Source organism: Eubalaena glacialis, chromosome 3, assembly GCF_028564815.1.
Source record: "Eubalaena glacialis isolate mEubGla1 chromosome 3, mEubGla1.1.hap2.+ XY, whole genome shotgun sequence".
In the NCBI taxonomy this organism is placed as follows: domain Eukaryota; kingdom Metazoa; phylum Chordata; class Mammalia; order Artiodactyla; family Balaenidae; genus Eubalaena; species Eubalaena glacialis.
Window position 1 is genome coordinate 127,006,792 of NC_083718.1, and position 12,756 is coordinate 127,019,547.

A 12,756-nucleotide genomic window follows, 5' to 3' on the forward strand; every position below is an offset into this window, starting at 1 on the left:
GCGTACTTAAAATGTTAGCAATACTGTGCTAGAAGGACTTAACAGAAGAAGGGTCAAATACGATTTATTGTATAATAGTGTTTAAAGAATGGAAGGACTTTTCTTTCCCTCTTGTAAGCTAATTGGTATGGTGTTATTAAGCAGAAGAATCCCACCACTGAAGAGATTGAGAAAATTAAGGGGCAGATTTATATTGGGTAACTTGGATCTGCAGGATTGCACCTATTTGGATGCTTTGTTTGGGTAGGTAGCATGATTGAGAGAAATGATGTGAATAAGAAGTGGTCTCTGTTTTACAGTCTCATTTTCCCACTTGGGGTTAGTGGTGAAGTCATCAATGAAAGAATTGGTTAATGAATGTGGCTTTCAGCAATGCCTTTGGGAAAGAAATAACCCATTTAGCTAAAAGATAACAGCTAGGGTTAGACCAAAATGAAACTGTTTCATTACTTTGTATTAAACATCCTGGTATTTAAATGTGGCCCTATATTGACAGTAAAGTCTGCATTCTCTGAATTAAAATCTATTTCTATAAAAAAATTACTGGGTTGTGAAAGATTTATGTAGTAGTCACATACTTAGAGTGAAACAGACTTGAATAAGTCCTAGTCATAACTTACTAATTACGGGATAGTAAGCAAGTTTTGAACCTCTCTAAATCTGATTTCTTATCTATAAAATGATAAGTAAATGAATGAATATAATAATGAATGAATTTAGTAAGTTCTCAGTACGTATTAGTTATATGTAATTATGAGACTGGTTTTCATATATGGTCTACACATTGTAAGAATGTAAGTATCAATTCCTAAAAGTGTTTTATCTCAGTTTCTCTATCTAGACGTGGTGTCAAGTGACATATTTGTATTAATTACTATACAGGTAATGATACTATGTATTGGGACACATGTATTAATTTAGAAACTTATGGAGAGTGGCATAATGCCTTATAACTGTATCACCTTAAGACATTGGATCACTCTGGGAATCCTTACCCTTTTTTTCTCAAACATCACTAACCTTTGTTTTATTAGGCAGCTGAGAATTGCTGCCCATTTGGGATGAAGGCTAAATAGATTACATATAGATATAGAATCTGGTTAAGGAAATTACATCCTTCTTCAGGATATAAACTAATAAAGATATACCTATAGTATCATATGATACACCCAGTATAAAAGACAGAATCAGTAAGAGGATTTCTGTTTCTGACTGAGAAGTCTCAAACTTTTAATGCATCAGTTGATTTTTATGAAGGATGAGTGAGGGACAGTCAAGTGCAGAGGAAGCATAACATGGTGAAATGCCCAAATATGAGCATGATGACTTTTGAAAAGTACAACCAATTTACTGTGGCCAGAACTTGAGTGATGGAAGAATATTGACAGCAGGGAGAGGAGGCTGGAAGGGAAAGTGTAAGCGAGGGTGTCCAAATATCTTGTTAAATATGTTGAATGATATTCTGTACCTAAAAGCTTTAATAGTCCCTGAAGACTCCAGGAAATAAATGAAGAATTTCAAATAGGGCAGTGACATCAAGTTTATCTTTTAGGATAATCACTGAAATATGATGAGATGAAATATGGCGAATCTGTTTCTTTTCCCAAGGTTTTTAAGTTGTCTCTTCATTGAAAACAAGATAGGACAGACTTCATAGTTGTAAAATAATTCTTTCTTGTACAGGTCAGTCCCTAGAATTCCTTTCCTTTAGTCATCTGCCACATAAAACTGTAGTGCTTGAGGCAAAACTGGTTTAGAAAAAGAAAGGCACAGGATGGTTTGAGACAAAGCATTGGATTTGGAACCAAAAGATCTTTCTTTGTATCCCAACTCTGCCAGTCACTAGTTTTCTAGGAACTAGGAAAGTTACTTAATCTCTGAGCCTAAGTTTTCTATAATAAAAGCTAATGATGACAGTAAAAATAATAGAATTTGAGTGTCCACTTACTGTTTTTTAATGTCCAGTTAATTTGGGGGTCTATATATTTGCTAGAGAGGTGTGTGTGTGATTGATTGATTATGGACTTTAGATACAAATATAGAACTTGTGTTTATTCTAGCTAAAACAGGAACAGATCCAAATTCAGCAGCTTGGGCTGCTTATTATGCTCACTATTATCAACAACAAGCCCAGCCACCGCCTGCAGCTCCTGCCGGTGCACCAACTACAACCCAAACCAATGGACAAGGTAACTATGGTAATTAAAGAATTTATTTTCTATGTGGAAGTGAAAACCTGTGTTTGGAATTATATATAAAGTACATCGGTGTATTACCCCCAAATTTATAATATTATTTAGTTACAGCTTCAGTAAGCAGCCTTTGCTTTTTAAAAGCAAGTTACTTTGAAATAACTGCAAACTTTCATAAAAGTTGTAAGATACATTACCAAGAACATCCAGATAATCTAGCTCTTGATGTTTATCTTCCCCATTTGTTCCATTACCCTATCACATGTGTCCATATCCATTATCATTAGTCTTTTTCAGAACCATTAAGACCAGGCTGTAGACATGATGCCCCATTTACCCTTAAATACTCCTTTCTGTATTTCTCCAAAAATAACCATCACACAGCACTCGTTAATCAACGTTGATACATGTTACTATCCCAAGGCACAGCCGTTACTGAGATTTCACCAATTGTTCCAACAGCTTCTCATCAATCAAGAATAATTCCTGTCTTTTTCTTTCAAAAGAGTACAGACCTTTTGTTTTGTGAGATGTTTATGGATCAATCTAGGTTCCTTCAACCTTTTCTTATGAAGATGAGGTCACTATCAGGGTTCCTGCTTACATTATGGCAAGAATACGTCAGAAATGAATGCTGCTCTCTTAGTGCATTACGATAGGGGTCATATAATGTGGACCTGTTTTATCCCCAGAGGTGGTAACCGTGGTCACTCAGTCACGTTGATGTCTGCCAAGATTCTATACCATAAAATCACCATTTTTCTCTTTGAAATTAATACTGTCTGGAGAGTTATACTGAGATTATACCACTATTCTGTTCTTTTTTTGGAGGGGGGGGCAGGACAAACAGGATAATTTTATTCTCGTTTTTCCTTAAAATAAAGATACAGTAGAAGTTGTACAATTCAGTTTGATTAGACGTGATTTATAATCTTAACATTTTTTTTAAAACAAAATGATAGCAGAAACAAAGAACTAGTACAAATTATAAAACTACTAGAGCAAAGAGAAAACTACTTCTCTGATCAAAACATATACCACAGCTAAACTTCCTTAGAAAACTTTCTAAGATTTCTAAGCTAAACTTTGTTAGGATTCTGTTCCTCATTGAAGGCCTTAGCCTTCATTAATAATAGCTGCCTGATTCAAATACAAATATGATGATAATTTCTCCTTCCGTCATTCATTCTGCATTTATTAGGTGGTGTTTTACTATGGAAGAGGTTTCCTTTTTCTTTCTGTTTATTTCTTTATGTCAGTATGGATTCCTGTTTTATTCAGTAAGTTATATTTTTAACTTAACCAGGTTGTCCTAGATTTGGCCAGTCAGGAGTAGCTTCAAGATGGCTCCTGTATCCTTTTGACATGCCTGTCATTCTTTAAGCACTTCCCTACTTTCTTGCACAATAAGATGCTTATATTGTGCTTTTTGGGCTCCAGCCCTTGAATCAGCCATTTTTCCAATGATCCCTGATTTCTTTCAGTAGATGATGATATTTAGAAACTTAACAGTTGTGTTCATTGCTGCTGAGGTGTTACTGCTACTAGCTCCTTTCAGTGTACAGAGCTAGGATATGAATTTACGTACATGCATACCTACATACATATAAAAAATACATAAATATCCATATGTGTATATATTTTTTAAACTGTACATTCATATCACCTGCAATTCCATTCCAGGGTTTCAGAGTTCTTTCTAGCTTTTCCCACTTTCCATGCTTATAAATGGTGAAAGACCTGGTATCGTCAGTGTGTTTTATTTGACCAGTGAATTTACTTATATGCTCGATGTAACTACTCTTCTAAATAAATAGACCATCTTCTCTGTACACTGTCTCTGTATTCCCAGAGTCCTGTGTCTTTGGCACCAGCAAGGATGCCACTACCCCACAGCACTTCTCCTACCCTCATTCTCCATGACAGGCTACTCCCAACTCCTCTACACAAAAAACAAGGAAAGGGCCAAAATTGCTTCTTAAAAACGTTAATCATAATTTTTTATGTTTTTCTTAAATAAGGAGATCAGCAGAATCCAGCTCCAGCTGGACAGGTTGATTATACCAAGGCTTGGGAAGAGTACTACAAGAAAATGGGTATGTTCTACATTTCTTTTTTTATACATTTTATTAAACTGAAACATTTAGTAAATATCACACTAAAAGGTTGAAGATTTTGATAAAAGGCATGTTTGTTCCATGTTTTTATTTCCTTGGACTTCTTTCATCCAATAACTTTTAAAATCTTGAGGTATAGAACTGTTGAACAAGAATGCATTCCAAAATCACTGAACTTTCAGACGTATCATGGTCATTACAAATAATAATTGTTAAATTTGTGGTTAAGAAATCTTTTTATTTCTAAGTGCATTTGTCAGCCATTTACTAATTGAAACTAAAAGTTTCCCCACTGGCACATAGGACATTGAATATTACCTATACTTTTGTCAAAGATAAGTTGCATGTCAGTAACCTAAATGGCACCGGTTAAATTATAGAGCACCAAGCAAAAATTGGTTGAGTGTGATATTATTTGTGCTGCAAAATAAACAGATAAGAAGTAACCTGCAGTGACAGAGGAAGTTAATTACTTAATTAATATTTGCATTATGAAAAAGGAAAAACAGTCACCTAGAAGGGCCGTTTTCATTCAATAAATGTAGAGCATATACTATATGCCAAGCATAGGAATAGATACTGAGAATGTGACTGTGGGCATAACACCTAGGAGCCCTGCCCTTCTGGTTATTATATTCTAATGGAGAGTGCAGTAGTCAATCAAGTACTTTGCAAATATATTATTGCAGACTGCTGTGAATGAAAACTGTACAGTTGTCCCCCACTTTTACATGGGGGATATGTTCCAAGTCCCCTCCCCCCGATGGATGCCTGAAAGTGTGGATAGTACTGAACCCTATATGTACTGTGCTTTTTACCTATACGTACATAACTATGATAAAGTTTATGAGTTAGGTACAGTAAGAGAGTAACAACATTAATAAATAGAACAATTATAACAGTATATTGAATGAAAGTTACATGAATGTGATCTCTCTCTCAATACCTTGTACAAATTTGATGCCTTTTCCATCTTAACTAAGCAGATAATCACTTACCGTAGCTGTAACGTGCATTTTGAGGTGGGACAGCAAAACTTGGATGAATTTCTTTTTCCTCTTCCACAATTTCACAGAAGATTTGTTCTTACCATAGATCTTAGCGACCTCGGTCAACATACGATTTTTTTCTTTCCTCATTAAATGGAGAACTTTTAACCTTTTCACTTAAAGGAAAAAGCTTCTCTTTGTCATATCCAAATTGCCTGCATCACTATTCTTGCACTTCAGGGCCATTATTAAGTAAAATAAGGGTTACTCGGACACATAAGCACTGCAGTACCAGGACAGTCAATCTTATAAGCAAGATGGCTGCTGAGTGACTAACTGGTGGGATATGCTCGACAAAGGGACAGTATGAGATTTCATCATGCTCCTCAGGATGGTGCACAATCTAAAACTTACGAATTGTTCATTTAATATTTTCAGGCCATGGTTGACCACAGGTCACTTCACTGCAGAAAGCAAAACCGTGGATGGGGTTCTTTCTGTTCACTGACACTTAGATGTGCATATTGGAAAATAGGTCACACAACTACAAAGTGGTGGAACCAGACTTTGAACTCTTAAGAGGGTCTAAGTCCCAAGCCTGTCTCCTGAATTTGCATTTTTCAGGAACCATTTCAAACCTGATGTTATACTTCCGGACAGACCAGGTTTTTTTCCGATGCTTGCTTATTCTTAGTCATTCAAAATTAACACACTTACACCATAGCCAGTTGTCACAAACAGAAGCTAATAAGATAAACGTGCTCATTCTTCACTGATATAGAAAGTATAGGTGATAGTTTTGTCATAAGATACAGTCTACTTGTGATTCTCAACGTAGATTTCAGTGTTCTTTGCCAAAGAATGTTTGTCATTTTCCACAGAAAGAAAAATTTCCAGAATGGTTATTGTATTAATCTTTGAATAAAAGTACATATACCTGATGATAAGGATGTTTTGCACAGCTGATCTCTGTTTTAAAAAAAGAAAAATAATTTTTACTGTTAGAATGACTTTCCAGAAGAGTCACGCTGCCTCTTACTCCTGAGGTTGTAACAAATTCATTAATTTGTTTTTGTGACCCAGCTTATCTCAAGCAGGTCTACAACAGCTAAAATTCTGCAAAAAGAAACTTTTAAAAAAACTTTAACCTCTAAATAGTATATTTTAATTAGGGTGATCACATAATTTATTTTCCAAATTGGGATACTTTTGAGAATAACTGGGAATACTATTAGTAATCATTCCTTAATGACATAGTGGTCATGACCTATGGTCACTAGCTTTTATGAAGTAGCGTCACTTTTATTAAAGATTTGAGCGTGTTGAGGTTAAAAATCATTAGGTCCAACTTGTATTTTCACAGTGGGTAGTATGCTTTATATGTTCCCTACATTATTATTAAAACTGGGTAAAAACAAAGGCCTGTTGTTAGACTTAGGTTAATAAATTTGCTATTTAGCCTTTTTACACTTACCCAAAATGAGTGAGTATGTTGAATGTAATCTGCAAGGTCTAACCATTCAAATTTTTATTGTTAAGGGTAGACATTTCACCTTTCCTTTTTAAAAGTTTTTTGTTTTCTTCCTTTTCCCTGCTAACTACTATATAAAATTCTAATTTTAGAGATAATATGCTGGACTGTCTTGAGTCCTTTGTGGAGAAAGGTGGTATAGAAATAACTCATTAAATAACACCATGTTTGAAGATCCTCGTAACCCCCACCTTCTTTTCACTTGAATGTTTTTCTGTAGCAGCACAATGATAAGCTATTAATTTTATGAGCAAAGTGAACTGGTTGAGTGATTCCCCCTTACATGTAAATCTTAAATAATGTTAGGTTGTCAGGTCTTTAATGATAGCTACAAGGTTCATTTATTTTTCCTGTAGAAGTCTTTTTTTGTTTTTTGTTTTGTAAAGGATTGATTGCTTAACTACTTTGATTTCTTCTAGGTGCATTGCTTGTCCTTAAGATCTTTTTAGGATAACTACAAATAAGAAACCTTAAAGCATCAAACTAATCAGTTCAATCTTTTGATGTTTTTAAATGGAAGGGAAAGAAAGGGTTAATGAAATATCAGGGAGAGAGAAAGATCTTTATCTCTAAGTCAGACTCCCTTATTTGGAAAGATTGAGTTTTACTCTTCCAAGTGGCATAGGTAGGATTTCCTAGGACTCTGGATGTCCTGATTTCTTTTTTTTTTTTCTTTTTTGTGTATCTATTGCAGTTCTTGGGTTTGCTGTTCCCATGAGGTTTTTTTTTTTTTTCCCCCACACACACGCACACTGTATTTTATTTTTACAACAGATAAATAAACTGACATCAAGCATTGTAAATGGATGACCACAACAAGAGCAACAATGATTACAATTACCAAACACGAAACACACTCATATTATGTCATAGTATTGGCATTCAGTCCAGTAAGGATGTCCTGATTTCTAATCCAGTGCCCTCGTCACCAAACTACGGAGACTGTCTCAGCTTTTGAAGCCATTTCAGCCTTTTCTGTTAAGAACAGAAAATCCCCACTAACACTGTAGATTTGTCAGTTTGCTTATTAATAAATAAAAGTCTCTTGAAACAGATGAGTTTTTAAATTAACTTTGTTTTCTGAAACAATTGTAAATTACCTAGATTAGCATGAAGAGAACTTAAGAGAGAAATTCTTAAAGATGAGATTCTGGAGGGTTAAAGACAGAAACTTTAAGGAATTCATATCGCTGTCCTATAAGGAATGACAGCAGTCTGGATGTGGGTGCTTTTGAAACTAGAATGAAGGGAACTTTTGTAAAAAAGTAAACACCCTAAAGAGAAATAGGGTTTCAAAATAGAGACAGGCAGTTTCTATTTGGAGGAAAGTAAATGAAGGCATTTTGGGATAAGTTTGACTTGAGGCGGAGTCCCTTTTAATGTTAAGCACTGATTTGGTGGACTCTGAACCCTTAGCATATGGTAGGTACCTAGCCTAAAAGAGCCGGGCGAGAATGGTTATGGGAAAGATGCAGGTGTATGGAGAAATAACTGAGGGTGAAATCAAGCAAGGCTGTCTCTTGGGCTGTAATAGAATGTTACATGTGAACTCTAGGACAAGTCTTATCTCTTGAATGAAATGAAATTAAGACTTTATACACTGTAAAGTTACATGTAAATGTTAAGTATTGTTCTACTAAATTATCTCATATCAAAACAGTTTTTGAACTGAGGAGAAGAATAAAGGGAACAAGTTAAGGACATGCCTTTCCAAAGGGCAAGAGGCTAGGGGAAGAGCCAAAACATAAATAGATTAGATAGGAAGAGTTCTTTCCCTGCTTTCACCTGGGCAAAAAGAATGACATTTGCCCTTCACATAGGAGTGGAATGAGTTTTTCTATGGACGCTTTCAAGATTGGCATGTCAAATGTTGATGACTTACTTAACCAACTGTTTATTTTTCTTAGAGTCTAACATGTTTACTTTTAGCTTTCCACAGGGATATTTGAGTTTGGGATGGGGGGTGTTTTTCAGGGAACATTTGAGTTTGATGAATTTTCTTGAGATGTCTCCCTGATACTGTTATTTTTTTGCCTCTAAAATATGAGTATCTCTTAACAATGAGGTTTAGTTCCATTTGTAAACCTGAAGTGGAAATTGTTGCTGTCTTAAATAAGTTTGGCCTCAAGTCAGCAAGTTTTCAAGTGTGCAGTTTGTAAGAAAATGTTGTATGGTTTTATTACTATTGATACCAAGATATTTGGCAGTTGTCTAAATACTGAAACTGGTTTTAGATTTACTTGAATTGTGTCTCCTCATAAGATCAAAATGTTAGACTCACTTCCTCTTTGAAAAGAGTATGGAAAACAAAAGTGTGAGAATTTTGTTTACAGTATATATGGGATTTCTCTGTGCTGTTGCCCATATAAGTAGGGGGGAGTTTCTTGCATTTTTTAAGTTAGTCATAAATCTTAAATTTTTATTTACTCAGTTGCTTTTATTCTTTGACCAATTTGTGATGGTGAATAGACCACTTTGTAAAACTATAAAGTTGTCTTGTTGGCAACATCTAACAAACATAAAAACAGCTTTTTGCCAGTATTTTTTGTCTAGCTGTAATAATTTCATAAAGTCAAATGAATTACAAACTAAATAAAATTTTTTTCAAATAAAGGAGTTAAATAGGAAAACTCAGGTTCTCTTTCTCTCCAACTTTTGATTTCAAATTTTTTTATACCTTCAGAAAATTGGAAAAATAGTACAGCGAACACCCATGTTTATATTTCCTATCCAGATTGACCATTTTCAAAAAGTTTGCGACATGTACTTTGTATGTATACTTTTTTTGGTGCCTGAGCCATTTCAGAGTAAGTTGCCAACTGTTGCTCTAAATAAATTTTCAATAATATCAACATATTTAAGTTTCCCTGGTTGTCAGAAAAAATGTCTTTTGTAGCTATTTGTGTGTTGGGGGGGCTTTTTTTTTTTTTTTAAACATCTTTATTGAAGTATAATTGCTTTACAATGGTGTGTTAGTTTCTGCTTTATAACAAAGTGAATCAGTTATACATGTACATATGTTCTCATATCTCTTCCCATATCTCCCTCCCTCCCACCCTCCCTATCCCACCCCTCTAGGTGGTCACAAAGCACCGAGCTGATCTCCCTGTGCTATGCGGCTGCTTCCCACTAGCTATCTATTTTACATTTGGTAGTGTATATATGTCCATGACACTCTCTCACCCTGTCACATCTCACCCCTCCCCCTCCCCATATCCTCAAGTCCATTCTCTAGTAGGTCTGTGTCTTTATTCCCATCTTGCCACTAGGTTCTTCATGACCTTTTTTTTTTTTTTTTCCCTTAGATTCCATATATATGTGTTAGCATACTGTATTTGTTTCTCTCTTTCTGACTTACTTCACTTTGTATGACAGACTCTAACTCCATCCACCTCATTACAAACACCTCCATTTCATTTCTTTTTATGGCTGAGTAATATTCCATTGTATATATGTGCCACATCTTCTTTATCCATTCATCCGATGATGGACACCTAGGTTGCTTCCATGTCCTGGCTATTGTAAACAGAGCTGCAATGAATATTTTGGTACATGACTCTTTCTGAATTATGGTTTTCTCAGGGTATATGCCCAGTAGTGGGATTGCTGGGTCGTATGGTAGTTCTATTTTTAGTTTTTTAAGGAACCTCCATACTGTTCTCCATAGTGGCTGTATCAATTTACATTCCCACCAACAGTGCAAGAGTGTTCCCTTTTCTCCACACCCTCTCCAGCATTTATTGTTTCTAGATTTTTTGATGATGGCCATTCTGACCGGTGTGAGATGATACCTCATTGTAGTTTTGATTTGCATTTCTCTAATGATTAATGATGTTGAGCATTCTTTCATGTGTCTGTTGGCAATCTGTATATCTTCTTTGGAGAAATGTCTATTTAGGTCTTCTGCCCATTTTTGGATTGGGTTGTTCGTTTTTTTGTTATTGAGCTGCATGAGCTGCTTGTAAATCTTGGAGATTAATCCTTTGTCAGTTGCTTCATTTGCAAATATTTTCTCCCATTCTGAGGGTTGTCTTTTGGTCTTGTTTATGGTTTCCTTTGCTGTGCAAAAGCTTTTCAGTTTCATTAGGTCCCATTTGTTTATTTGTGTTTTTATTTCCATTTCTCTAGGAGCTGGGTCAAAAAGGATCTTGCTGTGATTTATGTCATAGAGTGTTCTGCCTATGTTTTCCTCTAAGAGTTTGATAGTGTCTGGCCTTACACTTAGGTCTTTAATCCATTTTGAGTTTATTTTTGTGTATGGTGTCAGGGAGTGTTCTAATTTCATACTTCTACATGTACCTGTCCAGTTTTCCCAGCACCACTTATTGAAGAGGCTGTCTTTTCTCCACTGTATATGCTTGCCTCCTTTATCAAAGATAAGGTGACCACATGTGCGTGGGCTTATTTCTGGGCTTTCTATCCTGTTCCATTGATCTATATTTCTGTTTTTGTGGGGGGGCTTGTTTTTATTTTGTTTTTTAAATCCAGAGACCATTCAAGGTTCATGCATCGCATTTGAGTATGTCTCTTTAGTCTCTTAATTCCAGAAAGTCACCTAGAAGAACGTGCTTGTGCAAGCTGTTGAGCTTTGTGTTTCATTGATTTTGCTTCTTAGAACCTCTTCAGTAGTGATTATTCTTTATGTCCTTCATCAAGTTATTTTTAATAAAATTGTGTTGTAATTTGGACACAGCATATTAAAACTTTAAATGTCATATTAAAAGATATCTTGAAGATTAGTGTTTATACATGTAGTTTATAGGTTACTTATCAGGAAACAAAAATGTTGGCCAGATCTTAAAATAATGAAGTCTTTAAATAATAGCTTTTAAGTGGGTTTTTTTCCTCAAAAAATGTTCTTTTTCTCCATTGAAGATTTGCATTTTATTTAAAATTGGTAGTGTAACAAATCCAAATGGATAAGAAAACAAAAAAAGAATAGTGGTCCATCCATTCCTCCCAGCATCACCACTGGGGAACCGTGGACTGCTGTTCCAGACTGAATTTAGAACATTAATAGTTCATAAATTCTGTAATTGAATCGAGATTATGCCTAAATGTTTACCTATCTTAGTTAAAACTATGTGGATGGCTTTGTTTTTTATTAATAGTGATGCTCCAGAACTAAAAGTTATGATTAGTATAAGGCAAAAAGAAAATAAAAGAGCATTTAGATTTTTTTTTTTTAATTACAGAGTAGTTTTCTGACACTACTGAATATTTAAAATAAAACAAGAGCAATTCTGACCCTCTGTGCTTTTGTCTTTATAACCTGTACTTACAGTGGATATAATTTTGTATTAAAATTTAGGGGGTTTTTTTTAGGTCAACAAGGGCAGACACAAGATTATTCAAAGGCTTGGGAGGAATATTACAAGAAGCAAGGTATTGTTTTTATTAGAACTGAGATTCTTTGGGGCTTTTAATTGTGGTTACAGCAACAAAGTTGTTTTGTTTTCTCAAAGGTCAAGCAGTTCCTGCCCCTACTGGTGCTCCACCAGGTGGTCAGCCAGATTATAGTGCAGCCTGGGCTGAGTACTATAGACAACAAGCAGCCTACTACGCCCAGACAAGTCCCCAGGGAATGCCACAGCATCCTCCAGCACCTCAGGTATAATAAATTTGCTAATGTGTTGATTTCAACTCCAGTCTTGTTCTCTGCATGTTTACTGTTGTCTGGGATTATGTTTGCCTTTTAAATTTTTATCAGGCAAAGTATAACTAAATGAAGTACTGTGGTATATTGTTTGGGTTTTTTTGTTTGTTTGTTTGTTTTTTACAATGCTTTCTGGCATCTGAGTGCTAGATATCTCTATAATGCCTTTGATTTTAAAAATAAATTTTTTTCCCCCAGGGATTTGCAAATCATGCAAGAAGCCACCACCATTTATATTAACCAGTTTTTCTTTCTTAAAGGATTCACTCCT

The 12,756-nt window shown here is 35.1% G+C and overlaps 1 protein-coding gene across 13 annotated transcripts in view; it reads left to right on the plus strand.

The window, feature by feature from the left end:
* Nucleotides 1-12,756, plus strand: part of FUBP1 (far upstream element binding protein 1) — a 34,252-nt gene that overhangs the window by 17,927 nt on the left and 3,569 nt on the right. For 6 of the 13 annotated variants that reach the window (XM_061183993.1, XM_061183994.1, XM_061183988.1 and 3 more), the window contains 3 exons: nt 2,061-2,189; nt 4,214-4,288; nt 12,295-12,440. In XM_061183993.1, coding sequence (XP_061039976.1) covers nt 2,061-2,189; nt 4,214-4,288; nt 12,295-12,440 — 350 coding nt within the window. Of the gene's footprint in view, nt 1-2,060; nt 2,199-4,213; nt 4,289-12,154; nt 12,215-12,294; nt 12,441-12,756 lie in introns of all 13 variants that reach the window. The other 7 variants (XM_061183981.1, XM_061183982.1, XM_061183985.1 and 4 more) reach the window with 3 other exon arrangements.